At 38.5% G+C, this 20,939-nt stretch overlaps 1 protein-coding gene across 10 annotated transcripts in view; it reads left to right on the forward strand.

Moving 5' to 3' along the window:
• LOC121296159 (RNA binding protein fox-1 homolog 3) overlaps positions 1 to 20,939 on the forward strand; it is a 199,773-nt gene that overhangs the window by 94,346 nt on the left and 84,488 nt on the right. For 7 of the 10 annotated variants that reach the window (XM_041221418.1, XM_041221420.1, XM_041221424.1 and 4 more), the window contains exon 1: positions 10,962 to 11,129. The exons of the other annotated variants lie outside the window; for them this stretch is intronic. In XM_041221418.1, coding sequence (XP_041077352.1) covers positions 11,004 to 11,129 — 126 coding nt within the window. In that variant the 5' untranslated portion in view covers positions 10,962 to 11,003. Of the gene's footprint in view, positions 1 to 10,961; positions 11,130 to 20,939 lie in introns of those variants that run through there. 10 annotated transcript variants of the gene reach the window in all.

Genomic DNA, 20,939 nt, shown 5'->3' on the forward strand with positions numbered 1-20,939 from the left:
GATCGGGAACTCAATCAATGCATTTCTTCAATATTTTTTTTTTTTTTTTTGTAATTTGGGTGCCCTGGGGATTCTTTTGGAATTCAAAATGCATTCCAGGGAAGCAAAATATGCACATTAACAAGAATGGATTTCACACCCTCCCATAAACTAACATGAAACGTGTTTGATTTCGTCCTGATATCTCTTGTAAGGAAGAGGCCCTTTTTCCCAGCCTTGTTCACTACAGTTTGTATCCAACACAGTGTCACTCCAGGCAGTCTTTGATTGCGGTCTACTCCCGCTATGGTGAACTGCTCCTCTCCACTTATCGCTAATATCTGGCTATGACCATTGCAACTGTTTCGCTATCAGGTGTCTGTGTGGCTTCTGTCATTATCAGGTGCCACAGCAGTTAGCCTGCAAAAATGGGAGGCTTGTGGCACTGTGAGACCCTCAACAGCATGACTTTGATCAGGTGATATCCTAGAGATTAGTTTAATTCAGAGGGATTAGTGATGCCCCGTGATGCATGCTGTCCTGTTGAATCGAGATATACCTTCACTCCCTGTTTGATGATATCAGATTTTTTAAAGTGTAAAGCTTAACCACTGAGAGGTGTTCCAAACAATGTCTAAAGAAAGCTTTATATTAAAGGTATTGTTGTTTTTATTTGTCTGTTTCTTATGTATCCAAGTTTACTGAAGTTTCAGAAGGCTCAGTCTCACAAGTGTTAATTTTGAGGTCCCTGAGGGGCCCACTTGGTAAAGGCACAACCGTGTAGTGTGCAGAATGAGTCATATGGACAGGGGAGTGTAGGTTCACATCCTGGCTGTGTGAAGCTGTTGATTTCTGCTTGATAGTCGTTTTGGCTCAGTGATACCAAATCATCAGGAATTGTTAATTGATGGTCATGTGTTCCACCAGAACAATTTTAACAGATTTTAGACTCTGCAGGTTATATCTAAATAAGAGAGATCACACTCCTTCCCCTACATGATAACATCTTGGATAAGTACCAGCAATTCAAAAGAAATAAGAATATTTCAGTTTGTAACATGATTATTTTGTAAGAGCTCCTTTAAATCTGAATGTTTCATCGGCAATATCAGACTTTATTTTAGTTGCCAAAGAGTTAGAAGTGACACCTCGTTCTGTACTATGTACAGTATTAGGCTTAGGTACTGAATCAAAGTCACACAGTTGGTGTGTAACTCAATTGTTGTATTACAATTTGTCATTTAAAAAGTGAACTGTTATAATAAACAGGTAGTGTGTGGGGGCTTTCTCCATTGAGGAGGCAACAGGAAATGGTATAAAAGTGACTTTAAAGTAATTGGAATGGACAAACCAACACAAGTAAAAGAGACAGCTGAAGTTGTTCTGAAATCACAGCCGACTGCTTTCCAAACTGAAAGCAACTCAGTCGCAATACCCCAACTGGGAATATCGGATCGCACACAGCGTGAACTGTGTTATTAACAGATCATTACAGACCATGGGGGGTTTTCAATATACTAAGAGACTCTGTGATGCTTGTGGAGCAGAGGAAGGCTCTTGTACTTACTTCACAGCTCCCCTCCAGTGGCAGAGATAAAAGTGGGTGTAGTCAATGTCAGTGTTACTGTTTCTTTTAATAATGCCCAGATGAACTGTGGATAGCCAGGATGGCACTGGCAGCGAGTCTGCAAGAATCCACTTGTTCTCTCTGTAAGTGGCTATTCCTCAATGATTCCCATCTCTAATTCCTTGGAAATCTTCAGTAATGCCTGTTCTCATGCCCTTTCTTTTTAGTTTCATGAAAGCTTAGTAAGAGTTTTTTGTACAAATTTTGACTGTATTCTTTTATTCAGGAAATTACCCAACTATACCCAACCAACCCATAATATATATATATATATATATATATATATATATATATATATACATATATACAGTATTTTACACCTATTCCAGGCACAACCAGCCATTACACACAAGAGTATCAGTTTTACCATTTAGATGTTGAGTAAAGTTCCTGATTCACCAGGAGAGGAAATAATTCGCCTATAGCTTTCTGGCTACTCCAAGAGACATTCCTTTCCAGTTTTAAATCAATGGTTAGGCTATTTGATTAAAGATCACAATTCCTGGCAGCATGCAACCCGAATGAGTCTGACTAGCTGAAACGAGGTAAAGCTAAGATTACATTATATTACTTTTCAGAGCCTATCCACAGCATGCTTAAAAAGCTTAATTCTTTAACCAGCTCACTGTTTATGCCGAAACAAGCAAGAACAACAAAATACCATGGATTTGTAATTCCAAAAGTGTCCTAATGCAGGATACACGCTAGATGACCTTCCTGAACCGAAAGAGTTAGCATGTTCCACTTGTTTTTAAAGATCTTTGAAAATTCGCTGCACTGTACACCTGAACACATTGTGATTGCAGCCTTCGCTGTCAAGTTTTCTCCCTTTAATAAGCATCAGATTTCTTGTTTTTATATGTTAGTCTATCAACCAGGTCTGTCCTTTGAAAGTAACTTTGCAGCAGCCGCTCCCATCTTTTGCATAAGGTTATTATGTATGGCCACGACTGTCAAGGATTTGGACCTTTTTAAATTCACCGGTATTGTATTTTAAATGTGTTTTTGTTTCTTTTTTTGGATCTGGGTTTTGCATTGTGTCAGTATACTCGAAAGTATCTGTCAAGAGAATAAAAAAATGAATATTTTAATAAGTTCAAACTCTTTAAAGTTACAGTTCAGAAGTTTTGAAGTTCCCTTTCTATTGGAAGATGGCCAACAACCATACATTTGGGATATGCCTGCCACAGGTCAAGTATTTACTGAGCATTTTATGCCAAAGCTGCCGATAGGCACCTCCGGGAATGATGTTCTCGGTCCCGCCCACCGAGAGAATAAGCAGTCACTCCACGGAGATCACGTTCTCTTTTGCTTCTCACAACCAGGTAAGGTAGGTATAACAATCCTTTCCAGAGATGTGATTGAGTCTTTAAAGGAGCTTTCACTCAAGTTTTCTACCCGGGCGTATGCGTTACATTGGGTTGTGTTGATTACACGCGGTTAAGACTAGGTGCTTGTCCCCAGTACCCTTGGTACTTGCACTCTCATTGCTCAATGCCTTTGGTTACTCGAATTACTTTTCAGAGCCTATCCACAGCATGCTTAAAAAGCTTAATGCCTTCAGTGCCTCAGAGCCTCGTGCCTCGGTGCATAGACGCTCCGTGACTTGGTGCCCAGACACGTTAATACTTAGATAGCTCACTCACCTAGTGTGGTGACTGTTGTGTGTGTGTGTGTGTGTGTGTGTGTGTGTTTCTTCTACTCCCTTGCAGTTAAAAAAAAAATTAAAAGAAAAAAGCAGTACACACTTTCTTTCCTGTATAAACATGAGCCTAGACTGCACATGGTCTAGAACCAGGTCATCACCAACGCTGCACCCTTGTGCAGCACTGTGCACTTTCAAGTACTGATCTCATGATTGCCTACGGCAGCACTCGAGCTGTGTATCCACCCTGGCGTATGCTACGCGCTACTTCGGGTTGTGTTGACTACACACGGTCAAGCCGCCCATCCCCAATACTCTCATGCTTCCACCCTTGGTGTCCTCGGTGCCTCACAGCCTCAGTGCTCCAGGCTTTGATGCTTTGGAGCCCCAGCACGTCGATACCACCTGCACTCAGTGCCTCGATTCTTCGGTGCACCACTACTGTATTCCACCACCTCAATCTGTCCCTGAGCCCTTCGAAAAGCATTTCCTGCACTCACTATCACTGTCGTTCTCCTACATGGAGTGTTGAGCAGGCTAAGAGCTCAAGACAGTCCCAGGATATTGCAGAATTGAAAAGAAAAGCCCAAGTCCTTGAGTATTTGGCCAGGCAGCAGGCTCAAGAACTTGCTCTGGCCCCGGTTCAGTCGATAACGCTGACCTGGAGCTGACCCCGCCTGCATTAGTGGTCACCCTGGAGGGTCCTGAACCGGATGTTCACCTGTTCCCAGCCCTCAGCCCTTTCTAGTGTTCCCAGACTTCTTAAGAAGTATGGCCTACTTGGAACCACCTGGCCTTGGCATCGAGTGTGATTAAATGGGCAGCCCCGATTGTTTCCTTAGGCGGCAGCATTGAGCTTGGCGGAATTTCCACCAGTGAACTCGACCATAGTGGTCCTGGTGTGAGCCCCTCCAGTAAGGGGTCTACCTAAGGACCCTGCAGGACCCGGATGTGAGATTCCAGCACAATAGCGATCTCAGAGACAGTTCCAACGACAAAACCGTTGCTCCTAGCCTTTCTAGAGAAGGTCCGGAGAGAAAAGGTGACAGTTCTCCTTGTGACCCCAGATATCCCAGGAGAATCTGGTTTTCAAACTCTGCAAGGCCAGCCCTGGTAGAGCCCACTGTGCCTGGATCTACTAAGTCAGGCGAGAGGCACCCTCTGGCACACAGAACCGGGCAGACTCCAACTGTGGGTCTGGCCTTAGGGCTCTCAGATGTAGTCGTTAGTACATTGCAGAATGCTAGGGCCTCCTCCACCAGAGGTCATAACCCCATCTATTTCCCTATAGCCATTATTTTACAGTTTCTGCAAGATCTGCTAGAGGCAGGTAGATGTGTAACAGCCAAGCCTCGTGAGACAGTTCTGCTAATAATGGGGACATTTCAAACAGATTGTTGGCAGTGGTGTAATACCCAGTCAGAGAGTTGTGCGGGATATATGAGTGACTTAGCGTGCCTATTATGTGAGTTCCGGCTACATTACTGCTGCTTATAGAAAATAGCACCAGAACAATGTTCCGGCTCAAATACACCAATGATTGTTGGATAGAAAAGTTGCAATACACCAGATCGTTCTTACAGTGTGCACCATAAAATGCACATGTAATGTAACTAGCAAAACAGGTCAAAAATGATTTGAAAGTGTGCCTAAGCTGTCTGTTACTAATTTGGTAGCATAAACAGTTTTATTGTCCTTTCACAAAATAAAAGGGCTTTGGCACAAACCTTGATAAGTCCATCCTGCCATGTCATGCTTAACTCCTTGCTTGCTCTTACACAAACTCTTTTTTTGTTTTGCTTAAACGCAAAGAGAATTTGATGGGCATTTATTGGTCGTGATACTAACGCTATAGCCAGATAAGGTTTCTCACTGGGGACATTTTCTAGTCATCAGCAAATTCACTTTTTTACGCAGTCTGCTGTTTCTAATCAGACATTCGAAAAACCTTCATTGAATCGGTATCTGTTTTGGCTATTGCTACAGAATGTAAATATCCAACAAATCTAATTTTTATTTGAGAAGTAAACTACACTGATACAACAGACTGCACAAAGGAAAAGGGCTGATTACTGCCAAGACATTGTGTTGTATCTTTCTCCAGAGTCATTTTAACATGTCTGCCTAATGCAATCTAGTCTTTTTCAGCACTTCTTGAATACTTGATGATCACGTCAGGTTACATTGGGTCGGGTACCCACGGGTGACTCGCAAAAGGGTTCGGGTCAGAATGTGAACTTTTTTGCTGTTTTCGGGTCTGACTTTGAATCACCATAAACATATTCTGTCCTTTCAATGTACTCGTATGTAACCCTTTCCCAAATAACTTATTAGAAGGTAAATATACCAGTATTTCCTGCACTGAAGCAGGAGGCGAGTACAGAGGAGTCAGCTGACTAGCAGTGTTCTTGCTTGTTTCATACGTCGCAAGATCCTTTTTATCGCGTCTGCTTGGTGAACGAGGTAAAACAAAAGATAGCACAGGGTTTATGTCATGTAGTGGATAATAGTTTGAGAGATAAATCAGAAGTGTGGAATTCTTTTGGAATCATAGCGAATGAAAATAATGAACAGTGACTGGATTCGTTTCTTGTAAAACCTGTCATGTTTTTGTGAACGACAGCCACAAAACTGGTACATCTCTGCAAAAGCACAGGTGTGGATTGCTTTCAACTGGTGACACATAAGGAATAGACAGGTATTTTATAGTAGAATAAGTAGAGATAGTTAATATGTTACAATGTTAAAATATATCCAGACCACTAGAGAAAGCTACCACGGTGTATGGTCTATAAACTTAATCTGGAGAATGATACAGATATCTATGTGAGAATGTAAGAGCGAGAGAGAGTCTCTCGACATGGGCAATGTGTAAATGATGGGTTTGGGCTGGGCTGCAGGTTTATAAAGCAGGTAAGACGGTGTTGAAGCGGGTTGCGGGTTGCCGGTTCGGGTAGGGTCCTGTAGTAGCGGGCCCGGGTTGGAAGCTTTACTATGAAATACCCTGTAACTGTAAATAATGTGTTCTGTTGTACTTTATCATATTTCTATAAATGCAGAATTGTCAAGCTGCTGATGTCACTGGATTGCATTGCAATACTGACAATTCTATGATCTACTTAATCAGAAAGCAGGCCTTGCTGACAGTCAAGCTTGTTTAAAATCCCAAAGGTAACTTTAGCTGGATGACAAAAGCCTGACACCTGCCATCAATATGCCAAAGAGACATGCGACTGTAGGAGGGTATCACATCTCAGAAAGCAAAACATAACCATGTTGTTCTAAGTAACTACCAATTCTGTGGGAGGGAAAAGGTGTCTTTTTACAGAAATAGATTCTGAATATAATCTACAGAATCTTCATGCTTCTTGCCCAGTGGGTCAGCATTAAAATTATAGCAGTGCTCAAGTACAATATATGTGACTTTTCACCGAAGGAACAAGTGCGTGCTTTTTATTGCAACAGGCCAGCATTAACACTTTATTGTAGCTTGTCAAAGTGCCATTACTAATATGAGGTGCTAAGCCCCAAATCATCTCAGTGTTATCATATGCAATACATTTCTAAACATGTCAACTCGCATAAACTCATAGGAAAGTATCTCTGCTCATTAATTTATGAAAAGATCAAACTTAAAATCCATTAATATATGCAACAGTCATTAATTATATCAGGTACATTATTAATTTAAATATCTGGCTAATCTGGTCTGTTCCATACTGTAAGATGTGATAAACCTCCTTTTGCATGACAGTGCTTATAGAATATGATGTGCAAAACGTACATGCCCAATGATTAAAAAAGACATCTAATAAAAACATCTATTCTTAATGTGTTACTGCTCATAAACACAAACCTATACCCAAACACACATGTCCTACAGTGGCAAGTCAGAGAATCTACTTTCTAAAAGTGTTATAAATATTTTATCATTGATCTGATGTGATTTCCTTCTGCAGGGTTGGTTTGCCCCATGCAGTAACAAGACTTCACACGTGTCCCCCATGTTGCCGGGTGCTAAAGGCAGCCCGGCCAGAACGACCCTGTCCTGTTCTGGCCTGTTGTACCCGGTCCTGGCCTGCCCTGCCACACTATCAATGCCAGCTGACCCTTGACTGAGCCACTATCTCAGCCATCACTGCCCTGATCAGGGATGGATGACAAAGGTCATGAAGATCAGCAGCAAGCTGGCTCGGCTCATATTACAAATATATTGCATTTCGAGATCCGATTTTCTGCTCACCGGTTCTGGTTGCTTTTAAGCAGAACTTCTAGGGAGCTTTTAGGGTGTAATACTGGCAACAGTAATCCAGCTGCTTACTGCTGCATCAACACCAAACCTTACAGCCTTAACCTCTCTTTTCAATTCAAACTGCGTGTAAATAGATTGCCATGGTATTTCAGGTATTTCGTGTAAATTTTATTTTATATATATATATATATATATATATATACACGTATAGATAGGGGTATGGATATACAAATTAACAAAAGACCCACGTACGATATTATATATATATATATATATATATTTTGTCTATCGAATCAGAAACTACATCTTTATAGTAGTATATTTAAAGATGTAGTTTACCAGGAACTTCCCATTTACTTACGGTCTATAACCTGCCTTCACAAATGTAAACATATTGAATGTGAAAGAAATTGAGGACCTATGCAAATGAAAATAATATCTGGGTGACATAATTTAATGAAAATGACGAATAGCTGCTTTAACATTCAGCTTCCCTTGAAAGTTTTAATAGAGTAATGATTGTAATGTTATTTTTCTGTGCAATAACTGCTATTTAAGGCATGGGTGTTCCCTAAGTATTTAGCCCAGAGTGAATCGGCAACATTATTTTGAAGTACCTTTTTTTTGCAGCCTTGCATTCTGGGCTGAGACCATCAACTCGTGACACTTGAAAGAGTAACCTTAACAGCTTTGTTGTGTAGGATTCCAAGCTCAGATCCAGATATCAAACTACTCCTCAATGCATCCTCTTACCCTCAGTGTTTATTGAATTATGCTACATTACACCCTCAAGGTTCTTGAGATCAGAGCTATCTCACCCTGCAAACTGCAGATCGCGTCAAAGCATAATTAAAAAACAAATGTGTTTCAGCTTCAAGTACAACACTTAGATCTATTAGCATTTAAAAATGTTGTACCTGCGTGCGCAACTTAGCCACTTTGTCACGGAGGCATTCCGATAATTTTCTTTTTGCATTGCTTCGAAATATTGAGATGCTTTCTGCTTTCTTTTAAGTGCCTGTTAAATATATCAGGGATGAGCAGTCAGTGATGCAAACAGCTGTTTTGAGTGCTATTGGGCTGTATTATTTTAATACAGAATAAACACTTTCAGTTGTTGATTCCCCTAAAAACAATTACAATTTAACTGAAACATATTTCAGAAATGGTGTTAGCAAGCGACGGCATTTCAAAACTTAGATACAGCATCTATGAAATTATATTGAAATTGTTAGTTAGTGACTGTTATTTTAAACTGTCCTAATTCATAATTAGGTGATAGCGAGTTCATAGTTGTCTACTGCAGATTTATTGACTAGCTACGATTTACTGTAATTTCTGTTACAAATCAGCAGTTTCCAAACAAATCTCTACAATTAATCTACTGAAAGATCACAAGAGGACATTATATACATGTCGTTGCGATTCAATGTCTGGCTTTCACCATAAAGACCTGATTTGGACACAAACCAACATATAGCCAACACTACTGTACTTAATGAAACATTGGAACCAGCTTTCTTCTTCTATATTGGGGGTCTGGCCCTAATGAAAATGTGTTGTGAGAATCTGAGTGCAGCCCCCCTTACTGTCTACATAGCGCATCTACAGTAACCCTGTGCGTACTCCACTACATCTTATTAAAATAATTGTTTACAAGGCTCAACGGTGTTTGCTCATCTCCATTTCCTGTTTTCTTATCTGTTTGCGCTTGATTTACTCCTTCACGCTATTTATTTCTCAAACGTTAGCTCCCTTTTCTGTTTAAGTGAGTCCTGTTTTGTCATTTATAAATATCCTTGTCTTTACATCATATGCATTTAGTAACCAGTTCATCTTCACTGGCAGTGAAGAAACCCACTTGGCCCTACTTTTGCGGACTGTAAAAGTGGGTCTGAATTGATTTAATAAAGGCACTGGAAGGTACCTGGAAATGCATTTGAAATATTTCACTTTAGTCCAATTCAATTCCCTTTTTTTCTGGGTGGTGGGTGAACAAAAATGTTATTGAAAATGTAAAAGTTCAATCTGATGTGGAGCAATATTTATTTTCCCATTCATTAAATCAATCCAAGTACATTGTGCAGGTCTTTATGCAGCATATGCAAATGAAAAGGGCCACGTTTATGGCTTTTTGTGATGTATTCACGTTGAAAAGGTTTAATATGAACAGTTATGAAGTAGATGTGTTTTTCACATAAAATGAAAGGAAACCATGTGTTGGAATATACATACCATAATTACATCTGAATTACTGACTGTTATTATAATTTGATACAGAAGAAGCAGTATACAGGATGTGGGTATAGTTGAGAGGGTATTCCTTGAATTGAAAAACCAGAAAGGAATCAGGGATTCTCGTATAATAGCTGGAAAGGGGCTTGCTGATTGTTGCATGATTCTGTCATTTAAGAAATGCAGTCTGTCGTGTTCTTTCCACTCGCTAAGCTTGAATAATAATGAGTATTCCATGACATAACAATTTCAGAATATACAAATCACAGCTTTGTCTACGTTTCACTTATCTTTTCTGTTTAAAGATGTTAGTGGGAATTTCCATCAGTGAGAGATGAATGGTTAAAATGAGTATGTTTGAAGTGTTGGGTTGGCTATGAGATATGTACACAAAATAGTTTTACCCTACAATAGGAAGAAAGAAAACAGACTGTCGTTGGTTTCCATTTCTGTCAAATGTTTCTACTTCTTCAGCTATAGTGGGGATATATTTTTTATTTGAATGGATTTCCCCCAAGCAGAACTAAAACAAGGTGCACGTGAATTACAAACAGAAAATGAAAAATGTATGTATTTAATGAGGATGGGGTGGGGAGGGGTGGGGGTATTAATTTAAGGGCCTCTGACAAAAAATAAAACCAGCAGACATCTTCAGTAACCAGCAAAAATACAAACTAGAACAATTGAAAAAAAAATATTTTAAAGTAATACACTTCTAAGTGGGACTTGCATTTAAACCAGATCATTACATTTAAACAAATGTATCTTCTTACAAATTAACCACCAACATACTGTATCCGGAATATCATTGTACTGTGAAACACAGACACGACCCATAAGGAGTTAAATGTTTGGTTCAGCTGTTGTAATGTCATTAGGAATTATTTTCATTTTATTGTGTGGTGTTTGATGTTTGAATACCCAGGAGACCACCCCCCCCCCAAATTTAATGAGAACCTCCCCCTTGCCTTGCACGCTTATATTGCTACTAAAGTAAATAGTAGAGCACTGAATATAGAGCCTGTGTGAGCTGAGGGCACATGCATGTGTAGAGCATCTGTGTTCATCCCATCTTTTATAGTAAAGACAGAAAGAAAAAAACAAAGAAAGCAAATTAAAAAAAGCATAAACAAAAAGAACAGGCAGAGAAGGAGGCACACAGAGAGAGAGAGAGAGAGAGAGATCGAGAGAGAGAGAGAGAGAGAGAGAGAGAGAGAGAGAGAGAGAGAGAGAGTGCAAGCAACAGAGAAGGATCTCCCTGTTTCATGCGCAAAACATCCCGCTACCATATGCTGTGCTCCATGGCCAACTCGGGCTGCCTTCTGCTCTCCAACTCTGGGATGCTGCCTCACTCTCTTCAGTGTCCCCCGGCATTCCTCTACCTTCCCGAGGTAAGAACTCCCTCTTCTTCTTTCATTCTGTGACACGTGCTGGCATTGTGTTCCTGCTGTGGTACCCCTCTCTCAGCTTGGGGTCTTTCTGTCTTTCTTTCTTTCTCCTCTGTTGTCTTATTTTTGTTGCATCAGTGCAGGGGAGCTGAACTGCTCTGAAGCTCGGACTGTTCCTTATTTAAATGCGTACTACAGCTCTCTGTGTTTAATGGTCTTGCTTTTTCTGTATCTCTTTAGTTTACAATCTTATAAGTAGTGTTAGGTAGGTATTGGCAAGCATCTGCTTTTTTTCTTATCATATGAAAACTTTTCTCCTCGGCTATTCTCCTATATGTGTAACAATATCAGTAAAAGCAATAGTTAGGTGTACATTATGTTATATATGCACTATAGATTGAAAGCGAGTGTGAAAAGGCACACAGTGGAAGCAGCTTGTCTTGCACAGTTTTCTCAATGGATGCTTGTGTGACCGCAGTTATCAAATACTGACTTAACATTTGAATGGGTTGCCGGCTGCATAGAACGCAGAGACTGCGTGCAACTGAACAAGCTTCTCATCCTTAAGAGTTACATGCACTACTAAACCACTGGCCAAAATGTATTACATTTTACATCCACCACCAGACTTGCTAGCTAAACTAGGATTGGGATTTATTAAAAAAAAAAAACAATAGCTTCCCTGCCTCACTTTTTGCGGGATATTTCTGTTTTACAGACAGCTTTTGCAGCATATTGGGCTTTTCCCCTGGACAGGGTATATTGCAGCAGTGATATAACCTGTCCTAATATATATATATATATATATATATATATATATATATATATATATATATATATATATATATATATATATATATATATATATATATATATATATATATATATAGCCTGTTGAGAGATAACCTGCAGCAGGAGAAACATCTTCTCTTCCAAATCTCAGTCACTGAGCACCTTTATAGCCTCTGCCTTCTGCCGACCGCTTCTCCAGTTCCACAAGTCTGTCCAAAATATCACAGCAGCTGCATGGTGGATACTAGAATTATATTAAACAGTGTGATCAACCAAGCTCTGCATGTACTGTACTCAATGGAACTCTATGTGCTTAGATTATTTTACTTCTTTCAGTATTCCCTTTATGCTCGTATAAGAATGTGCAGCCAGCAAATTGACTTGAAATTAGCATAATGAAGCACAGTACTAAACAAAACTAAATTCAGTGTTAAAGGCAGATTTGCATTTCATAAATCTCACACATTTAGGAAGAAACACTCTAGAAGAACATGGGACATGTAAAGGAGCTAACAAATGAAATTATTATAATATTTCCAGTTTGCATGTGGTATTCATGTCTGTCCTATTGACTTGAGCATTGCAGATTACTTTTGTCTTTTAATAATTAAAATGTAGCTGGATCGAATGGGATTTTTTAAAAGCATTTAAACCTCCTCTTTCTTTTTATTTCTTTTTACGTCATACAGTCTAACCATCAAGGCTAATACAATTGGGTTTTTAAAGCAATAATAATTTTCTTCGTTTTAAACCTCTCTTGAGCACTTTTTCATTGCATTGCTATAGTTCGATTCAGGCTCCTGGCTCAATAGTTTTTTTATTCTGCAGTCTTTGGACAACTTGCTGGTAAAAAAAATAAAAAATACATTAAAAAAAAAACTGTGGAACGGTGCAGTCTTGCAGGCAGTATTCTAATAATAAACACCAAGAGAAATTGTACAAAGATTATGTTTCTGACTTAAGAAATAAATAGGTCTGTGAACAGTGATTTGGTCACACTTTTAAATAAGTCAGAGCTGAATTTAATATGGGAATAACAGGAAGTAGTCACATTTGAATAACAAATACATTTTATCAAGAGTTAAATTTTTAAACATTTTCATATTGTTTGTGCGTTGTACTGGGTTGGCTTAGTTTATCTCTCCTGTACATGAAATACATTATTTAACACAGGAAAGAGGCTGTATGTGACAGCGGCATTGCTTTCTAGAATAGCTTTAAGACTGTGTGTGTGTTTGATGGTGATAACTACTGTGCTGCTGCGATTAGCTTGCTTTTTACTTGTGATAATTGGTTTTGTTAGCTTTATCAATAAGAGCTGGTTCAAATTGGGTTAAAATATACATCCCGGTATATAAATTAGCCCCGTCTTTTTTCAGCATGTAATGCAATAAGAATAGGTTGTTTTTCTAATGTTTTAAAATTAATGCTGGCTCATTGCACACCAACATTGAGTAAAGGTTTTTAGTAGGAATAAATACAAAATCACATGTATGAGTTTATACATAATTACAATTAAATTGCTGACACTCTTTTATATATATATAGATTGCTGCCTTTTTTCTTTATTGATTATTGAAGTGCAAAAAGAAAAAAGGATTGGCCATAAAATGAGAATTAAAGGATGGAAAAACCAGATCTTTCATTTCAGTAATAAATACCCCCCCCTTTCTCTCTCTCTCTCTCTCTCTCTCTCTCTCTCTCTCTCTCTCTCTCTCTCTCTCTCTCTCTCTCTCTCTCTCTTTATCAAGATACCTTACAATATGTCTCTTTAGATAATTGATTACCAGCTGGGGTCTCTTGTAAAAGGAGAACCGCAGTTACTTTAGCTACTGAATTTCTCCCTACCCGCCTGGCAATTTTATATTTTGAACCTGCTAAATATGCACTGAATTGATCTGGTTGAATGTACAGATTTTCGTTAACCTGTGTATATGTCTGTGAGAGTGTAAAGCTGTCACAAAAGTGTAACCCTGGGGCACCAAGATCAATGAGTTACTGCTTTTAAAAAATGGAACCTCCCTGTTCAGTATTTAAAAAAAAAAAAAAAAAAAAAAGCAAACGCCAAAACAGTTTGAAAAGAATGGTTTTAATGCAGTAACTGCATCTTTGCAATGCACACCAGACAGTAAAGATTGCTTTTAATGCAGTAACTGCGTCTTTGCAATGCACACCAGACAGTAAAGATTGTTTTTAATGCAGTAACTGTGTCTTTGCAATGCACACCAGACAGTAAAGATTGCTTTTAATGCAGTAACTGCGTCTTTGCAATGCACACCAGACAGTAAAGATTGCTTTTAATGCAGTAACTGCGTCTTTGCAATGCACACCAGACAGTAAAGATTGCTTTTAATGCAGTAACTGCGTCTTTGCAATGCACACCAGACAGTAAAGATTGCTTTTAATGCAGTAACTGCGTCTTTGCAATGCACACCAGACAGTAAAGATTGTTTTTAATGCAGTAACTGCGTCTTTGCAATGCACACCAGACAGTAAAGGTGTGCATTGCAGTATTGCAGTAAATACGAGTGCCATGGAGTTTTGCTTTTGTTTTCATTTTTTTCATCAAGAGAGCAACATATATTTTATCAGCTTCTTTGCTGATTTTTTTTGATAAGCTTGACCAAATGTGTAATCCTTCCAGTAGCATCTCTCCACAATAGCTGAAGTGACTAGCCTTTTAAATCCTGCTTCATCCCTTTGATGTCAACATCTTTAACCTGTTTGCTTCAATCTCCAGTGTTTGAGAAGTTGTCTGTCCCTGATAATGCTCTTTTCTGTTTTAAAACCACTGTGGCCAGTACCTTTTCGTTAGCCTAGGTAAAACATGATACCAAAGGAAGATGCAGGGGGTGAGATTAATGTCATTTTGAGTTTTTTAAGGGTTGGTTTTCTAGAGAAAGACCTATGGTAAAAAAAAAAAAAAATGGAGGGAGGCTAAAGGATTAATCTTGGGATCAGAGAATGTTAACTGTATGCACCTCCGACCCCCTTTGGATAATTGTGTAGGTTCGGCACTATTGATTATTGATACGATATGTGTAAGTCTTTGTTAATGCTTTATTCTGTAATCAGCACTTTTAAGGGTTACGGGTGGCTGGATGGTATGGTTAATGTAAAGCTTCAGTCTAAGATATGCCACTGTCCCCAGAAAGCTCTCTATTCAAGGTTGTGAACGGCAAGGGCAGTTGACCTCAGTCCTTTTATAAAAGTGACAAAAGTCCAGCCATTGGTTTTCTCAAACCTCAGACAACATAGATTAGTTGGATTACTTTATTATACTGATGTTTTTGAGACAAAAAGCTGAGCCATTGGGCATACATAGAAAATGGTTTCAATACATGCATGCTGAAGCTGCCTACTTTCCATAGCTCGTTTATTTGAACACACATTCCCATCTAACTTTAGAAAAAAATCCTTGCAGATTAATTAATAAATGGTCGGTTTCTTCAAAAAACAAACAGGATTGAAAAATGTTGTGTACATTCTTTAATTTAGGTTATTGTAAATACATCACATTTGTATGGTTCCTTATGCTGTATAAACACAAATAAAAAGCTGCCGGTCAGCGCTGGAACTTGTGGGACCGAACTCCTCTTTAGTAATGGAAATTGAGGGCTGGTGTTTTCAGCTGGAAAGCCTTGCAGTTGAGTGAGATTTTCTATGGGTATTAGTTGAAACACACTACTTTATATTAAAAAACAAACAAAAATAAACTGGTTTACATCAGATGAGTGCCACAGCACTGACGTAAGGAAAAAAATAAATGTACAAGAAAAGCCAAAAAATAATAGAAAGATCCTGCCCATCATAGCTGGAATTTCTTTTAGGGTTCCTGTATAAAAGTGTTTGGTAAATTTAACCCACATTTATACTGACATATAGTGAAATAACCTTGGAATTTAACTAGAGAATTATGGCAACCTGAATTCCAGAGATGCCGAAAAATCCTTCATTGAAATACTGTCTGATACTGAAAGCTGCTTGGAAGCAGCACAGCCGGTAGAGTGACCAGGACGTTTTGTGCTCACAGCAATTTTCCTGCATGAACACCCCAGAAATGAGTGCTGTCACCGCCTGTTGAACAGTTCCAGTTAAACCAGTGAAGACACTAAAGACCAGTTGTAGTAGTAACTGCAGGGTTCAGGGGGTAAGAGACACCCTTGTAAGACATTTCAATGTGCATTCCATGTTCCAAACTAAATATCTCCTTCGCCCAGGCCCCTCAAGAGCCAGAGTACAGTAGACTTCAACTCCTGATTTACCATGACAGCCTTCAGCTGCCCTTGCCAAAAATCTGGGGTCCAGATCAAGGTCTTTTTTTCTTTTTTTTTTTCACATTGTTAATTGTGGGAACAGGTGCTGAAGAGCCTCTTTCTCCTGCAGGCAATTCTGTTTGACTTCACCCACTGCCGAGAGCATGTCAGGGAAAGCTTTGTACATCAGGTGATGTGAAATCTATTTATTCACCTTAATACTCCCTGACTACTTCTGAGTTCATCTCATAAATGAAGATACCCCTTTCAAAATGAAGGGATTGGTGTTCGGTCTATCTGACCGTCAGATGCCTACCTTGCACCCTAGTCTTAAAAGTGATGATTATGATATTAACAATATTACTACTACTACTACTAATGTAATAATAATAATAATAATAATAATAATAATAATAATAATAATAATAAGCGGTGATGGCAGTTCATTTACATGAGTGTTTAACTATGTTATTAATGCATGACATACATTAATAACATAGTTATTAATGACATACATTAATAACTATGTTATTAATGTATGTCATGCATTTATTACACTTAAATAGGATCTCATGTTTTAGTTCATGCTGCACATGATTCCATTTAAATTCCTTCCACCTACAGTAAAATGATACCACTGCTCCTAACAATAATAATAACAATCATAATGATAATCATTTATAAAGCACCTTCACAGATTGCCTCAGAGCGCCTTCCAAAGAAAGAATGATAGATCACATAGCAACTGAAGATACAGACTGCGAGTCCAGCTGTGCCCATCAATCATCAGACAATTACAACCATTTCCACTTGAGAAATAGGTGAATCAGGCTGGTACTAGAATTCAGAAAATAAATTTACAGACAGAATCGATGAGCTAGTGGATTCAACCAATAGCGATGGACCAGGAGAGAAGAGCTCTCTGCAGCGAATTAGAATTGTAACACTTTCCGAAATGTTAATTTTGTTTGTTAAAAAATTCTGCTGAAACCTTTTTTTTTTTTTTTTTTTTTTTTTTAACAACACCAATTACAAAACTGTGTGCTATGAAATGTGGTAGTGGGGAATCTTGCAAAAGTAGGTTTAGTCTAATTCCTTGGCTTTGAATATCAGCTACTTGCTTTCTGTGAGTGATATAAGTGTGTGAGTTTAATTATTGTTGTTGGCACCGTGGTGACCCATTCAAACTATAAAGACGACTCAGTGTGATTGTGGAGTCAACTAAAGATCACTCTTGCTCAAATGTTTCATATTCTTCCGCTAACATCAAGCTTAAGCAAAAATATATGGTAACACTTTATTTTAAACACTACATATTAGGCATTTATTAGGTAGTTATCTGTGACTAATTAGCATGTATAGCCTTCTAACATGCTTACAGGTTGCTGGACATTAATAAAGGATATGCCTGCTTTATTATTATTATTATTATTATTATTATTATTATTATTATTATTATTATTATTATTTTTTATTTATTTATTAGCAGATGCCCTTACCCAAGGCGAATTACAGTTGTATACAAAAAAAAATAATACATATCAAGAATTACAGTACAATTAAGAGCAAGATACAAAATACAATGACTTCAGTCCTAATAGGAGCAAATAGAAAACACAGTACAATTTGATATCGGGGCAGTTCAAGAACAGGTAAGTGTTGATAGCTACATCAGGGTTAGAGACAAGTGTAAGTAAAATACAAGATACCACAGATTGGGTTAAGTGCAGGATTAAATACAGTAAAATAGGGAGCAGATAAGTGCAAGTTAAAGTGCATTAAAGGCAGAGTGTTATATTGTCCAGAAGGGAAGAATTTTACAGGTGTTGTCTGAAGAGGTCGGAAGTGAAGACTGCTCTTGGGCATATTAGGTCCTACTAGCTGCTTGTATATGATTAATACCTTGCAAATAAAGCATCTTTAATCAGTTGTGCAACCTGTATACTAAGTGGTATACTTGTGTTGTTCGCTGAGCCTGCGGTGTATATAAGATATCAGAAAATAATAAAACGATTTCCATAGGGCCCTAACTGTTAATTAATGTTCATGTGTGATGTGAAAGCTAAAAATCATGTTGGAAATCACGTTCAAAATTCCCATTTCTGTAATGCTAATAATACCGAATACAGAAAAAAATAAAAAGTACTTTGTTTAAATTTCCAATGTTATTGCAGAAGTTATCCCTTTACAAGAGATTGCTGACGGCTTTAGAAAAAAAAATTATACATTATACACTGTGCTGTATACAGTTGGTGCTGTATCTGTTTTGGAATGCAAAATGTATCTGACCATTTTTGGAAAAAAATATTTCCAATTTAAGATTGCATGTTTTACTGGGAGAATAATTGTACAGCAATCTGTTACAAATTTTAACAGTTATTTAAAAAACAAAAACAAAATAAACTCCTAATTAAAAGGATTTTGTCTGTTTCTTTTTTACATCAACTTATTTTTTTATTTTTTGTCAGGTTCATTAATGTGAGTAAGAGCTTTATGGGGTGTCTGGAGTCTTCACTTTGCTATACAGATTGCACAGCTGATTAAAGATGCCCTGGTGATAATTGCTTCTTTGTGCATTATTTGTTAGCTCAAAACTGTATTAGTGACATATGCCGCTAATACATTCTTCAGTAATGTAGAAGAAGCCTTTACTTCAGAATATGGGCTACAAAATTATTTATTAATAACCTATATGCTTCTAATAAGTTCTTAATTAATGAAAATAAGCCCTTTATTGGAAACTCCAATAAAGTCCAACTCTGGGATAGAGTGTTATCCATGTGTGGTCCAGTTTGTTTTGCTGCTTTATTACCAAGGTGTTAATCATGAACAAGCAGCTAGTTGGACCTAATATGGCCAATAATAATCTTCACTTCATTATAAGGCATGCAAATCCTTTACTAATGTCCAGTAACCTGTGAGTAAGGCATTTTGAGACTAAACATAATAAGTACCTAACAACCCCTTATCAGAAGGCTGTACATGATGTATTATGTACTAATTAGTCACAAATAAGTACGTCATACATGCCTAATATGTAGTGCTTAAAATAGTGTTACCACATATACATACACACACACACACACACCTTCATAGTGAAACCCTAATGTTTTCTTCTGTGTTATAAGAAATTAGTAATGCTTTACTGCAAGTGTGACAGAAATTCATGATGTGATTTCTTATTGAATTGTTTTACTGTAATGATCAATTTATGATGATTTCCACACTTGTTCATATTACCATCTCGCTCCAATTCACAGAAACTGATATCAAGAAATCCTACATTTTGGCACTGGGGTCAAATCAACCCCCCTTGTAGTTATTAGCCTGTCAATGTATTCCCTCGTTGTTAAACTGTGTGATCCTGTTAGCCTTATCACTCTCACCACTGGCTTGTGACATCAAGAGATAGCATACCCATAATAAAGGCTAGCAAGAGCCGATGAACTAGCTCCTGAGTGGGTCTTCTAACAGACTGCAGATACAGTGTGTCCATCAGACACCCAAAAGGATATTGCAGAGATTGTGGGTTCAATGGCCAGCAGCAAATAGTTGGAAATTGGCACATGCATTGTCTACTGGTTGTAGAGCAGTGATTTTAATCGAACAGTAGATTTCACTGCAGGTAGAAGTGCATTAAGTTTTACTGTGAAAGAAACAGAAAACTTGTTTTTGTTACTGTCACTGGCTTAAGGTTATCGGTGACAATTAAATATATTGGCCACAAATTCACATAACTTTACATGAGATCTGAATAGATTCCATGTTAATGTTCTTTTAACCTGTTAATATGAAAATAATAATAACAAATGACGACTACATTCTAATGGAGTGACGAATTATAGAAACAATCACCAATTGTAATTGAATAATGTGGGTTTGTAAGAATTTTAGCATTGTCGGTTTTTGGTTTCCTGTTGTATGCAAACTTTTTAAAACTTAAGAAATATCAGTCCGTAGGCTCCAAATTAGGGCTGAATGCTGACTGTCCTTCAAGCTAAGTCTAAACATAGGGTACATTGGTTTAGCCTGAATGCGAATTCATATAATGGTGGAAACCAGCCAGAAATGGCTTTTGATGGCTATTTACTGACAAGCACCTGTAAACTGCATTTTCCTTATTATTATTTTATTCTGAAGCAGCGTCTAACACAGCTGCTTGAAGTGGTAACAAGGGGATACTTGCTAATGCTAATGCAGTTCAAACAACTTAATACCAATTTCTTTTTTCTTTCTTTTCTTTTTTTTTTTTTACTGCAGTGTTTGGTCCAAGCCAGCGCTGTTTATTATGTATCACATTTATTATTAAATCAAAACCACCTGTCTTTTATTGGGCTGTTGGGTGTGGGTGATGTGCCTGGGGTGGGCGGGGGGGGGGGGGGGGGGGTCGGGTGGGGGGGGGGGGGGTGTGGTGGGGGGTTGTCCCCCACGGGGGGGACACACACACAGACAGACAGACACGTACACGTCTCCACGTCCCCCCGTCCCCCCACCCCCCCGACCCACCACCCCCAACCCAAACCCGGCCCCCAGGGGGTCCCCCGTCCCAAACCCCCACGTACACCAGACACACACGCCCCCCTCACGGGGTTGCCCCAACAACAAGCCCACACCACACCCCTCAAAGGGGCCTACCACAAAGTCGTGTGCAGAAATGAGTGAGCAGAGTGATTGGAGTCTCTGCTGTAAGAAAACTGACGGGAAATTCCATTTAATAAAGAGGTATTGCTGGACTCTGTTTAGTGCAGCACTGCAATTTGATATC

The sequence above is a fragment of the Polyodon spathula genome, chromosome 21 (genome assembly GCF_017654505.1).
Source record: "Polyodon spathula isolate WHYD16114869_AA chromosome 21, ASM1765450v1, whole genome shotgun sequence".
In the NCBI taxonomy this organism is placed as follows: Eukaryota; Metazoa; Chordata; class Actinopteri; order Acipenseriformes; family Polyodontidae; genus Polyodon; species Polyodon spathula.